The sequence below is a fragment of the Pipra filicauda genome, unplaced genomic scaffold, assembly GCF_003945595.2.
Source record: "Pipra filicauda isolate LSUMZ 115617 unplaced genomic scaffold, ASM394559v2 scaffold38_size3968069_pilon, whole genome shotgun sequence".
NCBI classification, from domain to species: domain Eukaryota; kingdom Metazoa; phylum Chordata; class Aves; order Passeriformes; family Pipridae; genus Pipra; species Pipra filicauda.
Genome location: NW_024104520.1, coordinates 984104 through 1009159, shown reverse-complemented (window position 1 = coordinate 1009159; position 25056 = coordinate 984104). Strand labels below are relative to the sequence as shown.

General features: G+C 36.6%; 1 protein-coding gene across 1 annotated transcript in view; it reads left to right on the top strand.

Annotated features, from left to right (window-relative positions):
• The window catches only part of UBE2K (ubiquitin conjugating enzyme E2 K), a 46679-nt gene that overhangs the window by 1034 nt on the left and 20589 nt on the right, over nt 1-25056 (top strand). The window contains exons 2-4 of the mRNA XM_027731593.2: nt 16910-17003; nt 22223-22281; nt 24749-24831. Of these exons, the coding sequence (XP_027587394.1) occupies nt 16910-17003; nt 22223-22281; nt 24749-24831 (236 nt within the window). The remainder of the gene's footprint in view (nt 1-16909; nt 17004-22222; nt 22282-24748; nt 24832-25056) is intronic.

The window sequence follows — 25056 nt, the reverse complement described above, 5'->3', positions numbered from 1 at the left end:
TCATTGTCCTACTTGGGATGATGTTGCAGGTTAGATGCTTGTGAAATATTAATGTGAATATGTAACTCTTAAAGATGGTGTTTTAGAAATCTGGATGTATTCACAGAGGAAAAATTGGGAGGATAATTTTTGAAAGGTACTAATGGCTTAAGGAAAACATATTAGGGTAGCAGTAGTTGATGTGCTTTTAAATTGTGTGCTAAGAGCATTGTTGCTATGCAGCTTGAACTAACACCTAGAAAAATGTAAGGGCCTTATTTTACAGCTGCCTTCAGAGCCCAGGCTGATTTTGCCAAGCTATTGGACTGCAAATACAGAATTGCATGTAGACTAAGAGAAATTTCTAGGTGGATACCTTTATACCAAAGCTAGATCTAGACCTCATTCCCCATATAACCAGCTGATACTGTGGAAACAAAGAAGTCTCTATTTGGAAGTGCTGTGTACAGGCTTCAAGACCCTTTTTTTTTTGTTTATGTAGAAAAAAAAAGAAGCCTTAACTGAAATAGGTTTTGGGGGAGGTCCATGCTAAATTTTCTTACTGTAAAGGTTGCATCTAGTGTGTGCATTTTTCATTATTCCTATTTGTTTAGTCTGTGCACTGAAGGGCCTAGTACTGAATTTTGGAAATGAATACTACTATAAAATAGCCCTTAAGCTGCCTAAAGCTTCCAGAAATAAGACCATAATTCTTATGAAACTCAGTTTATGGAATTTGAAAATTATGGTACAGAAGACTCTGATATTTCTTTTTTTCTGCCACTAGCGAGCTATACATGAGTGTTACACTGATGTAGCAGTTATGTATAAAAACTGCTGTTTACAGACTATACTAGCTCCCCTGCCTTGAATGCCAAATTTCAGCATTACTCAGTGGTTATCAAAGTTGCAAGCAAATGTTTTTTGTGAACATTTGTACATTCCAAGGCAGTCAAACTATGGTGTCAGTATCACTTTTCACTGAATGTGAAAATACGTGGAGTGAGATAGTGAATAAAAGTCCAGCTAAATACTACAAATCGCAAAAGAACAAAAAAAGGTTTTCTTTCTGTGTACTAAAATTCTTATTAGACTTTGTTTCTTTAAAAAAGAAAATGAAAAGTTTTTCTTAAATGGTCATGCTGAATTTGTTATTTAGAAGTTTTTAAGTCCCTCTCTGAAGGCAAAGTGGCTCACATTACCTGTACTTAAATTATTCTTGATTTAATGCTTTGAGTTACACTTGAACGTGAAGAGCAGCCCCCTCCCCCATTTCCTTCTAGATGCAGGAGGAGCACAAATGCCTGGGGAAGGGGGCAGGCACACTGGGAAAAAGTACAAAGAAGTTTGTTCTCTGTCTTATTCCAGTACTCGCCTTTCAGCTGAAATAGAGTGGTGGAACTAGAGATGTTTTTAAAAGGGAGCAGCTGGATGGCAGTTAATTCATTCTGCATTTGAAGTATGTATTGTAAGCACTAAATTCCACTTTTAAATATTGATGAAGATATTTATCCATAGCAAGAATAAACACACTTTTCAGAATTAAAGAATTCTTTAATTCTGAAAAGTGTGTTTATCCTTGCTATGGATAAAGATCTATGAATCCTCACTACTTATAGGACTAAATATACTTTTCATATTACTTAGCACTTGAGTTAAATGTCATTTCTGGGAAATCACTAAAATATGGAATATTATCTTGCTCTTTGGTTTACAGGAAAGAGATGAAGGATGTTTAATTTTTTTTTTAAGTTGAGTTTGGGGCTTCTTGAGTATTTTGTAAAGGTATTTTAAGTCTTTTCACACCTGAGCTTTATTATTTCTATTTTATCATAAACCCTATACATTAACTTAATAAGTAGTGTATTGTGTATTTAAGAGACATCCCTGCAACTTTGCATCTCTTAAATATTTGAATTAAATAGATGAAACCAGCAACAATTTCTTTGTCAGGGATGCTCTCCAAGGTATGATTTAAATAACACTTTTTACTTTTTCTGTGCAAAGAAACCTTTACAATTCTGAGGTAGATGAGGTACTGTGCATCTCTAACAAAGATGAAGCTGTTAAGTTAGTCTAGGAAGTAAGTTGACTGGTTAAATATGTGTACTATACTGTATTATGCTAAGCTTGTATTAAAATTCTAAAATGAGTCGACAGTACATTAAATCAGATCACGGTCCTAGTCTAGGCAAGGGGTCAGTTGTTCACCTTTATCTCTTTCCTTTTTCTGTTGTTTCATTAATCTGATACCTTTTTTATGGGCTGAAATTGAAAAGCCACAAAATGTGTTTGCAACAGAAGTATGAAGCTGCAGCATGATGGAGAAACCAAAAAATAGGTGGAAGAATGGTATCCCACTTTTAGTTAGTAGTAAAAGGTTTTGGTGAAGGTTAGCTGGTATTATTTTAAAATAGAGTTACTGGAATGCTGCAGTAGGTAGCCAGATCCTTACCTGCTCTCTGTTTATAAGCAGCTGTCTTATGAGAGGAAATTCTAGTCATTATTAAATGCCAGACATGTTGAAAAATCTTGTGGTCACTTAAAGACTGATGCTGAGACATGTTGTAGTGGATCAGGTATGTTAAACATTATGTGTGGCTCATTTTCATATTTTAATAGAGCATCAGTGTTACACTTCTACAAAATTACGCTGTGCTAGCATTGAAGGATTCAATGTTTAATTGGCCATCCACTTTCTTTTATCACGTGAAAATGTAAGGTATTTTCTAGCCATCTGTAAGTCAGAGGCTAATTGACACCTTTGACAGTGAAACCTCTGCTCTGATACTGAAGGTAACACACTGGGAAGCATAGCTTCCTCCTAGCAAGAAGAGAGACGCTGCTATATGTGAAGTGTTCTCCTCTTACAGATGTGAAGAGGGAGACGTTTATGGGAGGTAAACCCAGGTAGAGCTTTGAACAAATGAAACTCAGCCGCGGTTATGCAATACGAATATCTGCATGAACAGATATGTGAAGTAGCAGGTGACATTTTTAACTTAGTTGAAACCAAAGTAGCATTCAAGCAGAGACAGTAGGTTAACGACAAAAATTTGAAGTACCTAATTTCCAAGAAGGAAGTGGATATTTGTTTTGGAGTCTGCTATGTGTTTTTGTGATTTACAGGAGCAGTAATAGTAGTCTGCCACACTGTATCCCTTCTTAGACTTTTAAAGACCTATTGAGTAGCTCTGGTGTTGCCTTTTATCATCGCCTGTAGCAATCTTGTGATTTATGTCTGTTTATAGTGAGATACTAAGTGGCATCTCTGAAATTTTCTTGCTTTTTGGAAAAGCAAGTACTTAATCTTCAGGCTCGGAAAAACTCCATTACTTTGGTTTGTTTATATTTGGGCAGTCTTGGGTGATAGATGCTGAATTCACTAAGATGGAAACTTTTAGTAGTATTTGTGCTTTAGTGTTAATAGAAGGATACTTGGTTTTCCTCCTATTTATCATGTAGAATCAACGCAGATATATAACAATGAGGTGTCTTCTGTTCTGGTTCCTGAGCCGTGTTTTAAATAGTATCCATTTTATGCTGATGCATGTGCTTAACTTTTGGTTTGTAAGAATAGGTTTAGTGAGTGCAGTGAAATTGTTGTCATGGTTTAATCCCAGTGGGCAACTGGGTATGGTGCAGCTGCTGATTGGACACCCCACTCCCTGCAATGGAATGGGAAGGAGAACTGGAAAAAGGTAAAACCCATGTGTTGAGATAAAAAAAGTTTAATGATTGAAATAAAGTAACAAATTTTAGTAATAGTAATGAAAAGGGAGATTACAAAAAGAGAGAGAGGAATAAAACCAGGGAAAGACAGGGGATGCACAGTGCGATTGCTCACCACTTGCTCACCTATGCCCAGCCCATCCTTGAGTAGCAACCAGCCAACCTCCGGGCCATCCCCCAAGTTCATATACTGAGGGTGACATTCTGTGGTAGGGAATATACCTTTGGCCAGTCAGGTCAGGTCAGTTCAGGTCAGCTGTCCTGGCCATGCTCCCTCCAAACTTCTTTTGCACCTCCTCGCTGGCAGAGTACGGGAAACTGGAAAGTCCTTGACTTAAAGTAAGCACTACCCAGCAACAACTAAAACATCTGTGTTATCAACATTATTCTCATACTTAATCCAAAACACAGCCTTGTACCAGTTATTAGGAAGAAAATTAGCTCTATCCCAGCCAAAACCAGAAAAACTGTGTGAATAAAGTTAGAGTGTGCTTAGTTAATTAAAAGGCATAAAGGTAAAAAAGGTGTAAAGATAAGAACTTTTAAACTACTGTTATTATATTGGTATCAGTCTTTCTTCAGTCTCTCAAAAGGCTTGCATATGATTAAAAAGGTGTGTGGGGGAGAGTGTCAGCACATTGGAGCACGAGACTGCTATGTAAAGGAATCTTAGTAGGCTGGAGAAATTAATGTGCTGACAGGAACCTTTTGAAGTTCAGCTGAGGTAGGTACCAAGTCCTCCACCTGGGAGGAAGTAACTCCATGCATCAGTACATACAGTATGGGGACTGACTGGAAACAAAGCAGGAAAAGAACTTCATGACCTAATGGGCATCAAGTTGAACAGGATTCAGCAGTGCTCTTGTGGCAAAGAAAGCCCTGCACATACCGGGTTACATTAGCAAGAATGTAGTCAGTGGGTTGTGAGAAATGATTTTCCACCTCTGTTCTGTGCTTATGAGACTATATGTGGTGTACTGTATCCAGTTTTGGGCTTTCCAGGGTAGGATGTTGATATATACTGAAGTGAGCCCAGCAGAACACCATCAATGTGGTTAAGGGAGTGGAGCACAAGATGTATGAGAAGAGGGTGAAAGAGTTGAGAACTATTCAAAGGGACATCTTCCTATTATTCAAAAATACCTGATGAGAGGTTCTTGAGAAGAACCAGACTTGTCTCGGAAGTTCACAGGGATATGATGAGAGGCAACAGACCCAAGCTGGGAAATTCTGACTAGACACTGGGGAAGAAAATTACAATGATAGTAGCCAAACGTTTAAACAGATTCACCAGTGAGATTTCAGAATTTCTCTCCTTGGAGGTGTTCAAAACTCAGCAGGTTCTTGAGCAACTTGCTCTCACTGGACCTGTTTTGAGCGGAAATAAGGCCTAAAGGCCACCCAGGTACCTGTTCCTACATTATTCTGTATTTCTAGTATGAGTTTGTTTTTAAATTACTGGGTTTTTTTATGTTTGTGAGAGAAACACCAGTTCCAGCTCTGTCACCACATCTGGTATACCTTTCCCCTGTAAATAAATTGAATTTTAGCGTAGACTGTTTCTTTTTAGTTCAGAAGTTTTTACTATTGTCAGACAATAATGAATACTCTTCAAATCGGAGGCTGGATAGATGCAAAGCTGGGAGATGCAAAGCTGTCAGGGTTTTTATGTTGAACAAGTTCTGGTTAGGAACCCTAATGTTAGAGCAATTATGAGATCTGTACTGCTTCTTTAAGCTTAATTTCTCTGAAATGTGAAGGTTATCTTAACTTTAAAATAGTTGTTTGTGAGATCTTTATTACATTGCCAAAAATAATTTTGTCTACTGTGTTTTTCAAGCCATGTCTATGATTTTAGGCAAGAGAAGGTTTAGACCTGTCTCCTCTAATTGTATAAAAAGCATGGTAAAATGCCATTACTGTGCATCTTTGGTTTTCTTAATTCTGTCTGTGATGTGTTTGGTTATATTTTCCAGTTTGTGCTGGAAAATAATGGAGAATGAATCTGTAATTCTTTGTCATCAAATGAGTTTGGCCATAAGCCACTTTTTGGGTAACTGAAGAATGCATTTACAAAATGCATTTACTAGGAAATGTTAAGAAAACTGCATATTATTCTTGCTTCTGTGGTGCTCTTTCTGAATTACTAACTTATTTGTAGTTTAACACCTCTGTACCTGAACCGTGTAGCTCTTTTTCAAGTTCTGTGAATATAATACCATTGCACTTTTAGGATCAGTATTGTGTAGATACTCATCAGTACTAGTATTATGAATATTACTTAAATCTGTGATTAAAAATACTTAACAAACAATGTTAGTGATCATTTGACCCAGACCCATGAGTTGGCCACGTGTTGGTAGTGGGAATAGTGCAGGGAAGGCAAGATTCACTGCTTATTCCTCTGGTTGGTTGGTGGCATTTTTTTGTGTTAATGTGTATCCAGTTGAGTCCAGATTTCTAGTGAGTGGTCTACATATCAGGCAGAACCCTGAAGATTTGGGGAGTAAGTGGAAAACAGAAAAAAACCGCTTGGTCTCCCTGGAGTCAGGCTCACTTGGTTGTCTTTGGTAATCTCTTAAAAACCTGAGGAAAGAGAGCAGTCACTGGTTACAGGAGTGGGTTATTCAGTTTAGGATTAGGAGTTAGACAGGAGCTGGTGATGGTACCCTCTGACCACAACTCTGTGGATCTAAAAGGATGCTAGGAGTTAGCCAACCCTTTAACAATTCCAGTCTTCCATTCATTCTTCTGTGATTGTTTCCAGGAGTTTAGCTTTAATAGGAAAGAATTGTACAAGTCTTAAGGTTAGTTCACTTTACTTAGTATGAAATCTTAAAAAAAATTAACATTTTATCATAGTAAATTTGTGTAAGTATAAATTGTAAGACAGCGCTGGTTAACAATCCAGTCATCAGTTGTGCAGTGGTCTTTATTTTGCTTTAAGCTAGTGCAGGTACTTAGTGTAGTTCTTAAATTATTCACCTGTTAAATGGTTTTAGCTTGTTCCATAATCCTAATAAGGATTATTGTCATTACTGTCCTCTATCACTTTAGAGTAATAATTGCTGCTGGTATTAAATTGAGTAAATACTTTTGGTTAAACTTTATCATTAATATGCAGGCTACCTTTTTTGTCTTCGACAAACTAGGTAAAACTTTGATGCAATTAAGTTAAGAAAAGTAACCAAGTAAGTTCTTTTATGGCAAAGAGTAGGAATGTTGACAAATATTCTATATGGCACTTTAGGGATGTTTCACAGAATCACAAAATGTTCTGAGTTGGATGTAGTCCACTTTTGCACTCTTGACTTATCTAGCATTTTCCCTTTGGATTGTATTTGTGTTAGTATTTTTAATATTTGAATTCAGAGTACTTGAGTATGCTTGCCATGAGTATTTAATAAAATAGAGTCTGTGTAATAAATAAGTCACCTCTGTGAGCAGCAAAAATAATCTTGTTTGAGGACCAGATCTGTATCTGTTGGTCTGGTGTATTGTAACAGAATTGTGCTAAGGCCATGGATTGCTCCTGTCTAATCTTCAAAGTGTCTGCACAGGAGGCAGATGTTGTGAGTATCCCTGGCTATAGAAGAAGCTTCATTTGTTGCTTATGCTTTATTGGACACCGTAAAAGTCAGTCCTACAGTGTGACTCCAGTTTGGCTATGCTGACATCTGAGAGAGCTGGGCTCATACTGTGTATCATTCTTCTGTTGGAATGGTAATAGAGGTGTCCTGTCTGCCTTTGTTGTCACTAAACACATAGGAAACTAATTGAAGTTCATTATTTCATAATTTGTATTCATTAATAGCCAGTAAGACGAACAGGTCATCGGGAAAGGAAAGAATAATGATTTGTATAAGTCTAGTTAGTGTAAAAAAGACAGGTTTAAAGTGATGTGCCTTCAGATCCTAAAAAAAGTCTATAGAGTGTTTTATGAAGGGAGGAAAAAACCCAAACCCACAAATACATTAGTCCGTGTTTTACTTAAACAGGTAGTTTATTTCGAGCTGAATATTTACCATGTTTTATTTTTAGCTGAAAATAAACTGTGAGAAAGTATTTTTAAGACTTTGCTGTGTTAGGATGTGTTAAAGTACAGGAGGCTATTATGAAATGAGGTAGCATATAGGAATGGAAATTATGGTAGCTGTGTTGTATTTACCTCCTTTCTGGAAGCCTCTTAGAGCCTTCATGGTGTTTAGGTAAGTTCTTCCACTTTGGAATAAGGGTGTCCATGTGGAAGGCTAGTACAGAAGAACTATTCTGAGCTACTTTCACAAGTCTTCAAGCTCTGGGACTGTGAGTGAATTAGCATAATCAATTTAAAATGAGCTGAATCCTGTGATTCCTTTATGTGTAGAATTGCTAACAACCTAAGTAGGGTAAGACATACAGAACTGACTGCAGAGTCTGCATCAAATGGCTTTGTATGCTTCTAAAATGACTAATTTGAAGTATGGCTCAAAATGATTCTTAAAGCACCTTTATCTTCAGAGTTTTCCAGTTGTTCTGCATCAAAAACAGAATCGTGCATAAATAGATAAGAAAAATCCATTTTGCTTATTCATTTAGGCTTTCCTGAAGGGGATTACCCAGAAGGAGTCCTTCCCACTGTGCCTGCTCTGATGTCGAGTATCTCAGTGGCGCTCAGGTCAGGTTTGAACAACTCCTGCCCGTGGTTAGTGCTCCGAGGTGCTGTAAATGTCTTGCACAGCCGGACAAAGCCTGTGCTGTGCAGGAGCCCTCACACTCCTGTGCTGGTGTAACGCTGCAGATACATATGTACATGGCTATCATGGCCCAGCTTAGCAGTTTAACCACCCCATCCCTTGGTGAGACAGGCAGGGATTGTGTAACTGCACTTAGGGCTTATGCCAGGAGAGCTGTGTCGCTTACACCTCTGTGTGTCCGCGACTGACGCAGTCATTTTGTCAGAAATAGTTTAGACAGACACTAGAGCTGAAGTTTCAAAATTCTTTTAAGTTGTTCTAAGGCAGTGCCAAGAAGCAGTGTCACATTCCTCTTGCAGCCTCATCTTCTCTTCCTGCTTTTGTGCTCCTTCTCTTACTTGTGTTATTCATGTGAATCAAATCAGGGTTTGGGTTAAAATGAAAGAACTGTCTTGATGATATAGTTTTACTTCAGATTTTTGCTGTGCAGGTGTATGAATGCTTACACAAAATCTTACCCCCTTTACATTAGTTCTACCAGGACCAGAAGGAAAGTAGGATCTTGGCCACTGTCAGACTGGTGCTGTGGAAGTACAGTCTCTTAAGTTTTTTTGGTAGTGTGATGTTTTAACAGCTGAACATTAGCTACCTAAAATAAAAGTTTAACTAGAACTTGGTGATTTTCCAGGTCAAACTCTAGCAAAATGAAGATGTTTTTAATATTTGAGATTTTAATATTTAAGGTGAATATTTGAGATGTATTCCTGACAGGAAAAGAATATCCCTCAGTGTTGCCATTCTATGTAAACATGTAATAATACAGAGTTTAAAGTTTGGTACAGATTTAATCTCTTGATAAGATTATGTAATAAAATGTTTTAACAAGATGGATTTAATAAGTAAAATTGTGATACATATGAAAATTGCAAACTAATTTCCAGTAATACAGAACTCACACAATATTCATCTTGTAGCTCCTTAGATACATTAAAATACAAGTTATTTATTAGTAACATAGTATTTTGATCAGTAAATGAAAAAAATAATATGCAAAAATAATGTCACTTTTACTGAAACAGGCATAATTCTAGAAAATATGTGTTGATATAGTGGAATGAAATAGAGTGTAAAATGAGGAAGAACTTCCATGACTGAAATTGTTAGTATGTTCAAAGGACGTGGGACCATTTTAATAGAAGTGCATTTCTTGGTATTGACCTTTTCTTATCTAGGAAGACTGCTCTTCAGTGTGCTTTAGACAGAAGCGTTTCCTCTCTTCTCCTTGCCCTGCCCCAGCGTTGGGTTGTTTCACCATAGCATTGCTCTGTGCTTTGAAGGTCAGCAGGAGCTCTCTCTGAGAATGCAAATGTGATCTGCTGATCTCAGCTGATAGTGCAGCTCATAGACTTCGTAGCCCTTTGGTAATTATGTGACATTTTTGCTTCTCGTCTTAATAATAACAACCTCAGGCTCTGGAGATGCACTGAGATGCACTCTGTTCTGGCTTTTAAGCTGGAGTGAGTCTGAAGGAACACTTCGGTAGTACTGAACTACTCCCTCTCGCTTTGATAGCTCTTTGAGGAGGGCAGCAGCAGGAATATAAAACTTTTTTTTTTTTAAGTTGAATTTACCGTTCTGCTGCAGGACAGTGTGCTGCACTTTGCTTCCTAGTTGAGTGATACCTCCTGCCTTTTTGCTGTTTTCCCATTTCATGCATAAGAGTGAACAAGTGGATGCAGTGTACTTACTCTGAGCTGCTCTGCGGTAGCAAAGGGGTTAAAAAGGGAGACTGTTGGTTTGAAAAGAAGTGATGCCCGAGGATGTGAGAGGAGAGGCTGGTAGTTGACTTCTTAGAAGGCAGCTTAAGAGGTGAGCTTTTGTTAGGAATGTTCCTATCTGGCATATCAGTGAAGGGGGAGAGCCCAATCATTTGGACTGAGTTGAGAGAGGTCATGGAACCTTAGCCAAAGAACATAAGAAAATAATGGGGCATTTATTGCAAACCAGAATTCCTCTGAATTATCCACAGATTTGCAAGGTGTTGGGAAATAGGATAAGAATGAACTTGGTTTTGGTTTTTAAGTTATTAATTTAAATAATTGTTTAATGGAGTGAACGGCTACTGAAAGATTGGAGTCTTTTGCTCAACACATTGACTCAGAGTACTTGCAGCTGTTTGCTAAAATAGCGTTGTGGATTTCATTGTGATAGTCAATCAGGTGATCTTTTTCTGTAAGTCTCTTGAGATATGTTCGTGCCAGATTTTGGTGCAGAGTAAGATTGTTGTGGTAGAATATAAAATAGGGAGGAGGGTAAGAAGAATTTTATAAGACACTAGTAATTCGAAGTTGCTGTATATATAGTTACCATAAGTTAATGTTTCTAGCATGGCTTCAGCCTAGAGTGAAGGATTTCTTACTTAAATTGTCCTGTTAAATATTGAACCTTATAATGTCAGTATAAAATGTTTAGATGTTCAAAAGTACTTCACTTTTGTAAGTTGTGTCTGTATTAAAGAAGTAACTAAATTTTTACTAGATTTTAGATAGGTTAAAAAGTGGTTATTGCCAATTTACCTCGTAGAAGAATCAAACAATAATTTAAAAATCCTATCCTGAAAGATAAAGAAGTTATTTTATTTTGTTGCTGTGATTAGGGAAACAATCAGTGGTAGAAAATGTTTTGTTTTAAATGCACAATCTGCTTCACTAGTGACTGGACTTTGTCCTTGGTTGAGAAAATTCCAGAGAAATTTTTCAAATTTTTCCTTAATCCTTGCTGAAATTTTGGCAAGTGCATTCTTTAACATTTTTGTTACTTTCTTAAAACTCTTCATTAATGTGTAAGCTGCTGGTTTTAAAACCCTAAATGATTAGAGAGTTTTAATACTTAGCTGCATTCATTGCAATTAGACTTGTTTATCTCTACACATAATTTATCACTTGTATATGTGTCTTTTCAGGTTAGGTTTTTTCTAGTCTGATTTTGTTTTATTCATATGTATTCATACATACATATGTTTCTAGAGTTTTCTATGAGTTCTTTTCTATAAAAACAAAGTAAATTAAGAGAAAATAGAAGTAGTTGATCCAGTATGGAGTATGTTCCCCTCAAGATGGAGCAAAATCATGTTATAGGACCAGTAAAATCACAGACTGCTATATGGAATAGTGGGGTTTTGTGATTTTTGTGTTTGGTTTCTTTTATACACAGTAATTCAGAAGTAACCACTGAGTTTAAAATTCCAAATATAAGTCTGTTTAAGGTGGTTTTGTGTGCAGGTGTGTGTGTGCACGTTGTTTTTTGTTTTTATAAGTCCTTATTTGCCATCTTGGCCGTTATAGCCAAGACATTTGATACGAATTTTACACATGGTGTCTCAATATGTAAGGTGAGATAGATAGAACATGCAAATAATAATTCAGTTTGACACTACTTTATTATTTTTAACTAATGTGCTGAACTGAAGTTACTAATATTGCTAATAACATAGTTTCTTTTCCTTTTTTTTGTTCTGACCCCAATAGTCGAAGACATAGTATGTTTGCTAATGGATGTATTTACATTTCTTTAGAGTAATTTTATTATACAAGGGTTAAAGGTGTAATGTTAAGGTATTGTCATGGGGGGACTAAGTAGAGCTAATTGGTTCTAGGACAACCTCAGTCAAAACTATTTTGTATGTCGTCATCATCCAGTATTAAGTTTATAATGTTTGGTAGCCATGGCTGACATGGAAATGTGAGGGATTTATTTCGGGTTTGGGTTTTTTTTCTTTCCAGTCAAGAGGGTTCAACATAGATGTCAAAACTACTGACCATGTAATAAAAAAAAATTAATTAAAAACTACTTATTCCTACATTTTTAGTTCAACCTACCAGTATGTATCTGTACATTGCCAACACTGATAATAGGCATTTTTATGCTGATTACTTGAGGTTAACTCTGTGGTAGTCTGTTTATCAAAATAACTGAAGAATTTGGAGACTTTCTTAGAAAGCATAAAGAATTCTGATGCACTTGGAATTCCTACTTCTAAAAAAAGTAATTTCCTCTACCTTCAGTCTTCAAGAAGTAGACTTATCTCAAGATGAAACTTTGAATATATAATTTTCTTTCGCTTTTAATAAATATAGTAAATTGTATTTTGCATGTGGGGAAATAAAAGTTTAGAACAATGCAGTTTTAAGTATCTTGTCTTAACGTGCTCCTGTGGTGTTGATATGTAATGGTTTTGTCTTTTATCTTACATGAAGGAAAACTTTGGATTTTTAAGAGTAGAGGTACTGGACAAGTAGAGGATAATAGGCCGTGAATAATTATCAGTGAAAGAGTTTTTTAAAGGCAGGTTGGAGAACAGAGAAAGAGATAGTATGGAAGGCTCAGGAAAAAGTTGGATTAACTGCAGAAAGAAGACAGGCCCTCAAATGGGGGGCTCCTTGTTAAGACTTGTAGACTACAGTGAATAAAGAGAACAGAAGAGCCTGTTGTCTGGTGAGAGTAGGGTGCAGAGCTGCTCTCTAAAAGGATTTTAGTAGAAGTGAAGACGTGTGTGATGAAGTCTTCATAGTGGCAGAACTTATTCTTTAAAGTTTCTGCTGGAGTGGGTTGTGTGTTCTGTAATAGGAAGATACTCAAATATAAAACTACAGTGTAATTCTGGATGTTTTCTTTTAAGAGGAGGCAGGTGAAGACAAGTCAAGATATTATTGATCAGTGGCTACTGTGGTAAATGTGATCGAGTGTCCGAACTTTGGAAGATGCTCACAGAATGATGCTTCATGAGGGGTTGATTCCTCTGAGTTTCTTTTTAGAGATAAGGCTTTTATAATGGATGAAAGTGTGTAATGTGAATCTTCCTCAAGTTGTCTGCATCGTGCTTTTAGTGTAATCTCTGTGCTTGAGTTTAATTTCCACAAGGCAGAATAAAATTGGTTAAGCATGACTACCTATAGCAGTGCAGAAAGAATCTCAGCAGTTGGGTTGGTCTACAAGACAACAAATCTTTTGACTAGAACCTTAGTGTGAAGTAGGGGATACATTAAAAAAGAAAAAAAGGCTATGCATAATCCATCTAGAATATGAAGAAAAAAAATTAGGGAATGGCATCATGCATTATATAGTATGTTGCGTCAATGCTCCTTTCTCTGTGTGTTGGAGGTTTTTTGTTTGTTTTGTTTGGAGTTGCTTTGGTTTTTTTTTTCTTTTGGTCAGTCTTGATCAAAATAATTTTCAGGTGTGGTGATGGGAAATTCTAATAGTGTTGGACTCGTAGACTTCTAGAAAAGGATTTTACCGATGGATGTTTGGGTGTTGTATTGTTACAGAATTTAACTTTGAAATTGTAGAAAAAAATGCCACTAGTAATGGCAAGGCTAATATTACAGGAATTGCTAGCCCAGTGATTTAGTCACTAAATTGTTACTGAATTAACAGGAGGTGATACTGTTTTAGACTTGATATGAAAGTATAATGAGGTCTTTGTAGAACTGCTTCTGGAAAATCAACTTGGGACGTGAGATCACAAGTTGATTCATAAATTCTTTGCAAAGATCATTGGTGTCAGAGAACTTTTGAAGAACTCTGCTGTTGGTAGGTGTGGAGGCCAGGGGTTTATTCTGTTAGAACTGCTTAAATTAAGTAATTTTATTCTACTTGATACTTATTAAAGGGAAATATTATAGGACAACATTCCAGATTTAATTTGATTAACAGTCACTTTGGTGCTGTTTCTCCAGGGGTGAAGGATAAAGCAGTAATTGTCAAGGTCAAGCTGAGCTGGGCATTGAAAAGTATCAGAATAGCATGAAAAAAGGATCTTCAGCTATGTAAATAAAAAATGAATGTGTTATATGAAGGGCATGGTAGCATTTAAGTATGAATGCAAGATTAAATTAATCCTTGCACTGGAACAGTGTAATATAGCCTGCTGTTTTTCCTTAAGGTTCTGTGCAAAAGAAATAAAGGTATGGAGACAGCTACAACTGTAGTAATAAAAGCAGTCATCTCAAAGGGGAGAACCAGGACCACTGACTCTTGAAGAAAATTGAGCTTAGCAATAGGGGTGTGTTTGTTTGCTTTTTAACAAATTTATTGATTTGGGAATGATTTGTTGTGAAAAACAGCTAGTGTGGAACTAATTGAAATTGAATATCAAGGCAAATATCTAGGCTACTACAACAGTGTGCAGGACACTGAAGAAAACCAGAATTACAGTAGAAAATGGAGCAAGCTGCAGCATGGATTAACCATAGATTGTATCACTGAAATTCATCCCATTTGCTATTGCTGCAGTCCTCGAAATGGAAAGTTACTTGCAAAGAACAAGAACTCCTGCTGTCAGTGTGGAGCTTGCCAGGTGATGTTGACAGCTTACTAGTTGGCAGAGGGGGAGCAGCAGAACCTCTGTTGAGGACAGAGTGACTGCAGTACCCACGCAGATAGTTTTGGTGACTTATTAACTGTATTGGTTATTTAAACCAATGTGCTGCTTTGTGAATGAAGAGGTCATGCCCGGGGGCAGTCCCTGTGTGAAAGCACAGTGCGGCCACTGGAGAGGACAAAAACTTAGGCAGGAGTCCTTGCTGGGACTCTTGTCACTTGATCTGAGCCTCGTGTTGTGCTGCCATGTAAAAAGGCAGATTTGATCTTTCTTAGGTTATGCTGGTTGTGATGTATTTTCAGTGAGTTCAACAGAGTGCTTGTGGCACAGATTCTGGGACTTCGGTTAGTTTGTGGAAGGCTGGTTAGATGATCATGGGACATAGAGTGGAGAAATTTTTAAAAAATCAGCCTGAGATTAAAATTTCAGCTTGTTTAGAGGCAAACTTAAGGCTGAAAAATCAGTATAAATAACATATTTTGCAAGGGGAATAAATAGTAGTGATACAAAGAAACTTGTTGGAGCTGGGAAACAACGCTGTCACAAGTGGGCGTAAATAGATTGTAACTTTACCTAATGGTACTATAGAAAGTTTTCAAAAATTGTGAGGTGGCGGGATGAGCTGCCAGTTGGAATAATGAGAGCAAAAAAATTTAGAAGGGATGTTGGAAAGCTTGCAAGAAGCATATGCCATGTGAGTTTGGATTCAGAGAGTAGGTTTGTTACAGTTCCTGGCTGTTGGAGAGGGCCGCAGGTGCTGCCTCATTTGTGTGGGTTGAAGGGGTTTTACCCAAGTTCTGAAGACAAATGTGTGTAACTACAGATGTCAAAAGCTCCCAACTCACCATTGGATTAATTTAGTGAAACCTTTAATTAGGATTTTTTACGTGGTGAAATTTTTACCTAATCTTTGATTTTTCGTTATGTCTGTGAGTGTATCTGGTCAGAAGAGCACTCTCTTTGTTTGGGGGGAGCTGAATCTATAGCACACTTGCAGAAAGGAAACAGAGGTAATTTCCCAACTGTTGTCCAGTGAATTCTGCGTCCTTAATGGTTCACATCTTTGATAGATCCAAGAATCAGTTGATGGCAGCCATCAGCTTTCTCTGACTTAACTCTTCTCTAATAGTTGACAGCAACCAGGTTTACTCTGAGGGCGAAGAGAAGCACAGCTGCACAGGGCTTTTTGGTGTAGAACAAGTTGGAACAATTTTAAAAGACCTGAGAAGATGCTAAGAACTCTTGAAAAAAAATAACACAGGATTCAAGAAATCTGTATTGCAGTCAGTGAACACAGTATGCAGAAGTAGCAGAATGGAAAAACCTGTAATTACTGATGGTACATCTTTCTAGAAGGAGATTTTCCTTTGCAACTCCCCCAAAAAACATACTGGCTGGAAGATTTGTATGACATTCACTAACACTGCTCTCTGGACCTGGAAAGCAAATTCAGTGGAATGAGTAGCTCTGGCTGAACACTTCTGAGAATCCATTTCTGGAAAACATATGTTTTCTTCAATATCAAAGTAAAGTGTTTTTATTTTGTAGGCAAGTTGATATGGGGTGTGAAAATGTTGAGGAGGTGACAATGAAATTCAAATGTATAAATACATTGTACCTTATGCCTAAATATTAAAGATAAACATGATCTTAAGCAAGACTACACTATTATGTTTAGATCATTGTATTGTTAAAAATACCACTCCATTTGGGGAAGTCTTTCCGTATTCCACTGAAAGTGACAAACACATCTCTTACTAATTAAATTGATCTAAACAAGAAAAAAAACTAATATGTAATTTGGTCTATTTAAATTTATAGTTTAAGATATGTAGAATGAATAGCTGATTTGAAAGATCATGGTCTTTTTAAAATGTAGTCAAAAATATAATTTGAGATATTGCTGAATTGCTTTGCATATTGTAGTGATAGTATAAATAATATTATGGTAATGCTTCACAAGTAGTCTGTTTTTAATGAAGTAAAATTTTAGCTGGAAGATAGCTATTAACTTTAGGTTACTATATTTTTAAATGCTTTCTTATTTTAAACTACTGAAAATTTTAAATACCATATTTTGGGGGAAATCTGTATGTCAAATGCTTACTTATGATTCTTTGTTTCTCTGTTTATTTTTAAGACCAGCAAAAATCAAATTAAAGTAGATCTTGTAGATGAAAATTTTACAGAATTAAGAGGAGAAATAGCAGGACCTCCGGATACACCATATGAAGGCAAGTAATGCTTTTGTGTATGCAATTATTGTACACTTCAAATCATGTGTCTTGAGATACTTTGTTTGTAAAATTAATTTACAGCATAAAATATAGAGATAAATGTTTTTAAATAGTCTGATTTTTTTTTTAAACAGATTTTAAGCTTTAAAAGTATTTCAGTTCAGCTTCTGTGTTGCCTGAAGAGAGATCTGTTCAACAGTAGGATAGGCTATTCCATTAGATTAATTTACAGGTATAAGCTGTGCAGTGTAATTGGTAAAATTCTGCCTTTTAGTTGTTTGTTTACTGTCTCGACAGTTTAAGCTTCTTAACCATCGAGCATCCAGAAACTGAGCTTCAGACTGCACGTGTATTTCTGTGATGTGATCATTCATAAATGTTGCATTTTGCCTATCTCAAGCAGAGATGTCATTGCAAGTTAAATTTGGGATTAATCTTGGGCATTCATGGGTCCCAATACTGAATTTATACTGAAGTGGGGGACTCTGTAGTAGGACTTCATCTCTTTAGCTGTCTTCAAAAATTACCTTATTGACTTTTTTGTTTATTAAAGCTGGTATCAGTAATTGTGCACCTCTTCCAGTCTGCGAAAAGCAAGGTAACTTCCATAAAGAAGCTTTAAAAGGAGCTAATGTAGCTTTGTCAGGGATACAAAATTACTCAGTGATGCTGGTACTTGTAAACTTTGCCTATATGGAGCTGGCAGACACACCTTCTATTTAAAGTTCTGTGATGATAACTAAAATTTAAAGTAAAAATCCTTAAACTTTTGGATAGCTTTAAAATCTTGTTTTACTCAGAGAGGCCATACCAGGTATCTACTTGGATTTGAATTTGAACTTTGAACAAAAATAGTTGAAAGGAGTGTTACAGGCAAATACATTATTTTGTTGGAATTTAAAACAATTTTCCAAGTTTTTCAGTTGCTGTAGTTCCTCCATGCCTTTGAGTTAAGAGTGGGACTTTAGTATTCTCCTGAGACCAGAAATGTGCTATTTGTCATTATTTTGACAAATAAATTCTCATCAGGTGGTGAAAATACCTGAAATTTTTTTGTAGGTATGGATGTATATGCACTCAAAAGCATGAGTGGCTATTGATGAAAATCTGGTTGTTATATCTTCCCTAAGGAGAACATCCCTTGTGATTGTTTCTCTGGGCTGGGAGCTGGTGCAGCTGCATTGGGCTTGAGCACAGGGAGAGTCTCCCCAGTGCCACCCACCCCTCCTGTACCTTTGAGGCCCAGGACAGATAAAGAATGAGGAAACAGCCTAACAGAAGTTGCCATGGAAGAATATTGGCAGGGGTAGAAGGTGTCAGAAGATGAGGAAAAGGGAAATGAGCCTGGAAAAGAGTAGGAAAGTAGAAGCATCTGTAATGGTAGGGGTGCTGCCCTGCAGAAATTGATTCCCAGAGTTCCTCAGCAGTTTAGCAACTAATGGTGGTTTTCCCCTCTCCCTCCTTTTTCCCATGTGTCTTCATCTCATCAGCTGCTGATGTGTAGTTGACAGAAGATAATGTCTGGAAAGAAGATAACTTCTTCTGTTTGTAACATGGATCTTCAATTTAAAACGAGAACCATGCTGTTCCACCTGAAATACAGAGTAGTGCTGGTGACCTATTTGGAAGTGAATCATTCTTTAGGATTTAGTATAATTGCTGTTTTGCAACAATATGGTTTGTCTTGTAAAACCAAGTCTTATATACAGATGTTAAGTTATTGCAAAATTAAATAATTGGATACTAGGAAACATCTGAATGGTGGTAGAAGGGTGTTGTTTTGGGGCGTTTGGGTGTTTGTTTTCCATTCAGACAGAATTAGTCCTTCTCAAGTGAGCTGGTTTGTTATGGCTTGCCATTTTTTTCCCCCTCCAGGTTAGTATTACCTTGGCTTATAAAATGGGCCTTTTCTGGAGATTGTGTTGAGAGTTATTTGAAAGGAAAGATGTATTCATATGTCACTGAGGTGAAAAATGATATAGCAGTTCATGAAGAGGGTAAAAAAAGATTTAAATGCCTATTAGCAGAACTAGGTTCTGTGTGATGCTGAATGATTCAGGTAGACCAGAATTTCAAAAGCTGAGCGCTGTGTATTCACATATTCAGCATATCCTGCTAATGAAACTCAGCAATATGTGTTTAGCACAGAGTTTGTGGATGTATGCATACTTGCATACCTTTGAGTACATTTCATTATGGGGATATAGTAAATGTCCCTTTTGGGGGGCTAAACTTATTTTGTGTTCTGATTATGGCAGGGATCTCATGGAAACATAATGTGATTGTATACTTACTTTAATCTAGAGGGCATATTAAGGAGCAAAATGAAGGTTACCACCAGCCCAATTTCTGGTGTTTCCTGACGCTTGAGTAATTTACTTTGGAATGTTAATATTTCTGTAATAATGTTAATATTTCTGTAATAATATGCATTTATTCCCTTATGTAATTATGAAGGGCATGCCAGTGTGTGTAGTCTACATTTTATGACTAATGCAGTAATGCATGCTGCATAATTACAGGCTGATCTCTTGTCATCTGTAGTCTGAACAGTGACACAGCAAGAAGTGCTTTATGAAGAACAACTAATTAATGCAGTAGTTCAGGTCAGACAGTTCTGTGATACAGGAGGGATTTCTAGAACCATTGTGAAGTGAGAGAACAGTAGTGCTTGTTGTTGACCATAATTGGTGAGGTATCTGAAAACAAACTGCTGCTGCAAAATTCTGTTATAGGTTATGTTGGGACATTAGTTAAGAATGACTGAGAGAAAGAATTCCATCTATTGTTGGCAAAATTGACAGCTTTTATTTTCCTGGTAATAGTGTCAACTCATATTGATAATCATGGGAATATTGCAAGACATAACTTTCATTGAAACATGTTTACTTCCCACTTTAAAACATATGTCTTTGGAGAGGGGACCTTTGAAAGACTAAGCCTAGATTAATGGCTGCTGGGTTTTATTTGATTCAAGAGCTTTTCAAAAGATAAGTTGGGGTTTTGGCGGGGGTTTTTTGTTTGTTTTTTTTAAAGCCTTTGTAACAATGGTATGAATTTCAAGCCAAGCTTGCGAGCCAGAATAACTGCAAAATTTATAATAGGGTATTTCTTCAAGGAAAATAGCTAAACATTGCTCCAACTCTATTGTGAGACCTGCTCCAATAGGACTACAGAAGGAATATTCTGCCATTACTGTTTAATTCAATCACAGGCATTAAATAGCTGCAGAAAAGCCATACATGTGCATACTCCTTTAAAAAAAAAATTGCAAAAACATTGGCATGCAGAAGTTATTCACTTGCATTTTAAATGTAGTATTAAGGAAATTAAATCCAGATTTGTTCAGTTTAAGTCTTCAAGCCTATATTTTAAACTGCAAACTTCATTGCACAACAATACTGTGTAAATAATACCACCAGCTCATTAGTCCAGCAGTTTTAAAATCTTTAGGACTTGTGCATTCCAGGTGAAAAGTATTGGTAGCTGAATAACCTGTTAGACTGTAATACCCTGTGGTAAGCAGAAGAAATGGTAATACCTGAGGATAGAGTTAATGTTACCTCACAAAATGGTGTGGCAGTAAAATCATAGAGGGACTGATGAATTTTTGTAATCTAGGCACAGCGTAATTGTTTTGCTTCTTAGAAAAAAATTGCTGCTGAATTATGCTTCAATTCAGAGAAAAGGGAAAACAAACTTACTTAAGGTTTGTTGTTGATGTACGTGTCTTCAAAAGTATTTTGCTTGTGCTGTCCTCTAAGTAGGCAAGCTATCAACTTAGACATTGGCTATTATAATTTTGGAAATATTGGCCTTTCTTCTATTGTATTTTCTGTTAGAACTTCTCAAGTTATTGTAGTGTTAAGTGAGAATAAACAGCTGTAGACAGTAGTGTAAAATATCAAACTGATATTAATGAGTTTCAGGAGGAGTGTATTAGACTGAAATACATTTTGAAAGTGAGAGGTGTTAGTAGCTACTAATGTGCATTTTGGCACAGATAAAACAATGCCATAGACTATAACTGTTGAGAGTATTGCTTTGAGGGTTTTTTTCCCTGTATGTGTATTTTGCTGCCTGTATTGTGGCTACTTGAGAGCTGGTTTTGTATAGAGTGATTTGCAGAGTAAATTACTCTTGAAATCTCAAAGAAAATAGGTTGCAGATACTTCAGCTTTAATTCAAGGAAATTTATAAATTGTAACAAAGTATACTGAAGGAGGGAAAGGTTTCTTTCAGAAAGAGCAACAACGGGATGAGGAAAAAATCGCAAATGAGGAGAAATGCTTTCAATTTTTATAAAAGCTAAATGTTCAGATTAGTGTGTATGTTTTGTTATGCCCTGTTCTTTTTGTCATTGAACTGCTGCCTGGCAAATGGCCTTCACTGGGCGGGCAGAGATAGTTTGAGATTGCTCCAGAAGACATAAGGATTGATAGTGAGCTTGAATGTCAACAGAACTATAATTGAAAGAGACAGACGCCACAGGGACAGAAAAATAGAAATGTTTAAAACGGGGCAGTAGGAGGGGGTTCTGTCTGCCAAGCTCATTTATTGCATGCTGTAGTCCTGCAAAGTATATTCTAAGTACTGCTGTGTCAAAGTGTTTGCAGAATTGGAATAGAAGTAACTACTTCAAGCAGTAATGTAGAACATAATGAAAGTTACATTGGTGCCTCCTCCTTTATTTTTTTTTCCACAAAGAGTGAGAGCTTTTCTTAAAGACTATTTGAATGTACTTGAGTTCCAGAACGTTTAAAATGACATAGTTAATTTCAGTTGTGTAATTTGAAGAAAATTTATTGACATGAGGTAACAGAACAGAGTCAAAATAATGTAATATCCCATGTTCAGCCTAAATGTTCCTGTGCCCTATTGTTTTATCTGTTTGGGGGTTGTTTGATTCATGTTTTGGTATATTCTACTAAAATAAAACATGGAAATTACAAGATTGGAAATGACTATGTGCGCATTAAATATACCTAAGAAGTATAGATTCTGATTTGCATAAGCAAATATAGCTTTATTGATTTTATGTGTATTCATTGATGAATGATACAAAATTTAAATGTATCTTCTAACTAACACTTCTGGGTAAATTGGAATTACTTGAAAACCTGTTCATTTAGAAGTATAAGCTTTATTGTCATGAAAGACTAAGCTTCAGTAATGTTCTTGTGGTTTAATTTCTAACTTGTTGTTGTCTTTTCCAGGTGGAAGGTATCAGCTAGAGATAAAAATTCCAGAAACATATCCGTTTAATCCCCCTAAGGTACTGCAGACACGTTTTTGGATAATACAATTTGGCTAGCAAGTTTGAGTGTCCTTATTTACTTGGTTGCATGTGGAGTCTCTTCCTTTTTTTTTTTTTTTTAATTTTCCTCTACACAGGCATTGTAACTGTTGTCTTTAGGTGGAACTAATGCAGGAGGCACAGTTGTATCCAATCAGAAGTACACTCTGATTATTCTGATTTGCAGTTCAAACTGGCAAAATTCTAGGGAGAAGTTTGTGTCTTATTATTTATCCTAATGTAGTATCTTTTTGGCAAGATAAATACAGTTTTCAGATAGTTTACATGATGTAGAGAGCACAGCTGTCTTCCATCCCCTTAAGCATTGTTGAAGAAATTGATTCTTTTAATTTCTTGGACTCCATAAGTTAGACTTAAGAGTCTTGAATGTAACCTACCAAGTTTCTAGTAATAATTAAATAGTGAGGTGTACAGTTGAGTGTCTTGAAGAACCAGCAGAGAAATGTGATGGGTCTTACTGCAACTCTGTCAAAGGAATGGATAAAATGTGCACATTGATGAGACAAGAAATGGCCGTGGTAAAGTCACTCGTACATTTTTCACAAGTTATTGGCCTTTTAACTTTACTGTATCTTTTTAGAACTTCAAGTGTATGATTCTACCCTGAATAGTGTTCTCCCCAGCCATATGCAGCTGCAACTGTACATTCCTGTGCCCTGATTTAGTCCTATCTTCAGTGACTTCTTATTAATCAGTAGACTCCTAAGTTGCTGACTCAACCTCTTGATAGGTTTTCTGTTTGTCTGAAAGATGTCTTTGAACTAAGAACATGTCCTAGATCCTGATTATTTTCATCCTGATATGTAGTACTGGGAAGGAGCTGGGGAAGAGGAGGAAGAGAGGTGCCAGTAGCTCATAGGTCCTTTGAATTAATTCCTTGAGGCTGGAGCAAAAGACACAAAAAATCTTAATGAAATGTCTGTAGGTCTCAGCTCTTTCATCTGCATGTATTCTGGTGTGAATATAAAATAAGGAGAGCTAAAACAGGTTGCAGACACTGAAAGATGAGTCTATGGACCATGATTTAATTGCTGCTTTAGGGCTTAGTGGTCTCCATTTCTGGAGTTCATAGGCAGCTGTTAGAAATTCTGTGCACTGTACCGTAGTACTGCTTATTCTGGAGTCTGTAGTCTTGAATTGGAGGCATTTTTGCCCTGCTTTTTATCTGAAAGATTTCTTTAGCTTGTTCAGTGTATGCTTTGACAGCCATTGTTAGCTGTCATTCACTGTGAGAAATTACCTAGTATTTACATTGCTTTTACATTTTGCAAGTGATTTAGAGAGTTGAGGTAGTTAATAAATGGCTCAGCTGACATGATCGCTTATTTCTGTCCTGGAAAGCAGAACTGTTATGGTCTTGCCTATTTATACATCAGGGTTGCACTTATTTTATATAGCCCTGTATGTTCAGTCTTCTGCTGTAGTGCCTGACAGCTAACATGTTCTTTTCACTGATTTGCTTGCAGGTCAGAGGCAAAAGTTGAAAGATCTGTGCTATATACATAAAATATTTGTCAGGAGTTTGGGGTGAGGAGGTAGAGATGAGAAACAGCGACAGGTCAAAGTCACTAGAAGGCAGTTAAAGTGCAACCTGAAATCAGGGGTTTGAAGAATGTGAACGGAGGAATTTCCAAAGGCATGTATATCCTTTCAGAGAACAGCTTTGGGTTCCAAGACCTCTAAGAGTAAATGCTGTTTTTACCTTTCTCAGTGTCTTAAAAAACCAACCAACCAACCAAAACCTGGATTTTATTCATGCTTTGTGAACATGAATACATGTTAGTGTAAAAATATGGACATGATCAAGAACGAATGCTGGGACCAGATCCCTTCAACAGGAAAGAAAAATATGTAATCTAGTCAAGTTTTTCTGCATATGAGTAATGAGACTGGATGGCTGTAGAAGTAGTGGCATCCACCAAGGAAATTCTTGTAATACCTCTGTAGCTTCCAACAATTTAGCTGAACAGTGAGATGCAATTCCCATGTTAAGAGTTCAGGGACATTTCACTTTGTGAAATCTAGAAAATCCACTTGTAATAATGTTGGAAGTTTTAAGTCCATATTTGACCATCTGCTTGTGTCAAAACACTGGTACTGGTGGAGGATATTTCTAATGACTTTGTGTGATGCAGGGGTGTGCACACATCAGAGTGTGTGGGAAAGCAGTTAGGGATGGGTTTGGTGTGCTGGAATGGGCAGTAGTCTGTTTTGAGTAAAGCAAAGCTCTAAGAAACAGCCTTACAAACTTGAAGCCTCATAAAATAAGCAGCGTCATGTCTTTGGTTTTTGGTTTTTTATCTTTGCATTTTCTAAATTAGTATTTGTTTATAGTATTATTTTAAATGGTGGATTTTAAATGCTTCCTTAGTATACTGCATTTAATAACCTTTTTTTTTCTTTTTTAAATTGTCTTTTTTTTTAGGTGCGGTTTATCACCAAAATATGGCATCCTAATATTAGCTCAGTCACTGGGGCCATTTGTTTGGATATTCTGAAAGATCAATGGTAAGATTCCATATGGATTTAAATGTGCAAAATCATGTATACTGGTGTCCTGGTTAGGAGGCAACAGTTCATGCTGCTTTTCACTTTGTATTTATAATTTGAGATCTCCTTAAAGCATAAAGTATTTCAGTATAGAATTCTAAGGTGCAAATATGCAAATGAAATGATTATGTGATGATTTTGGAAAGCACTAAGTAGATACTATATACACAGGGAGTTCTTCCA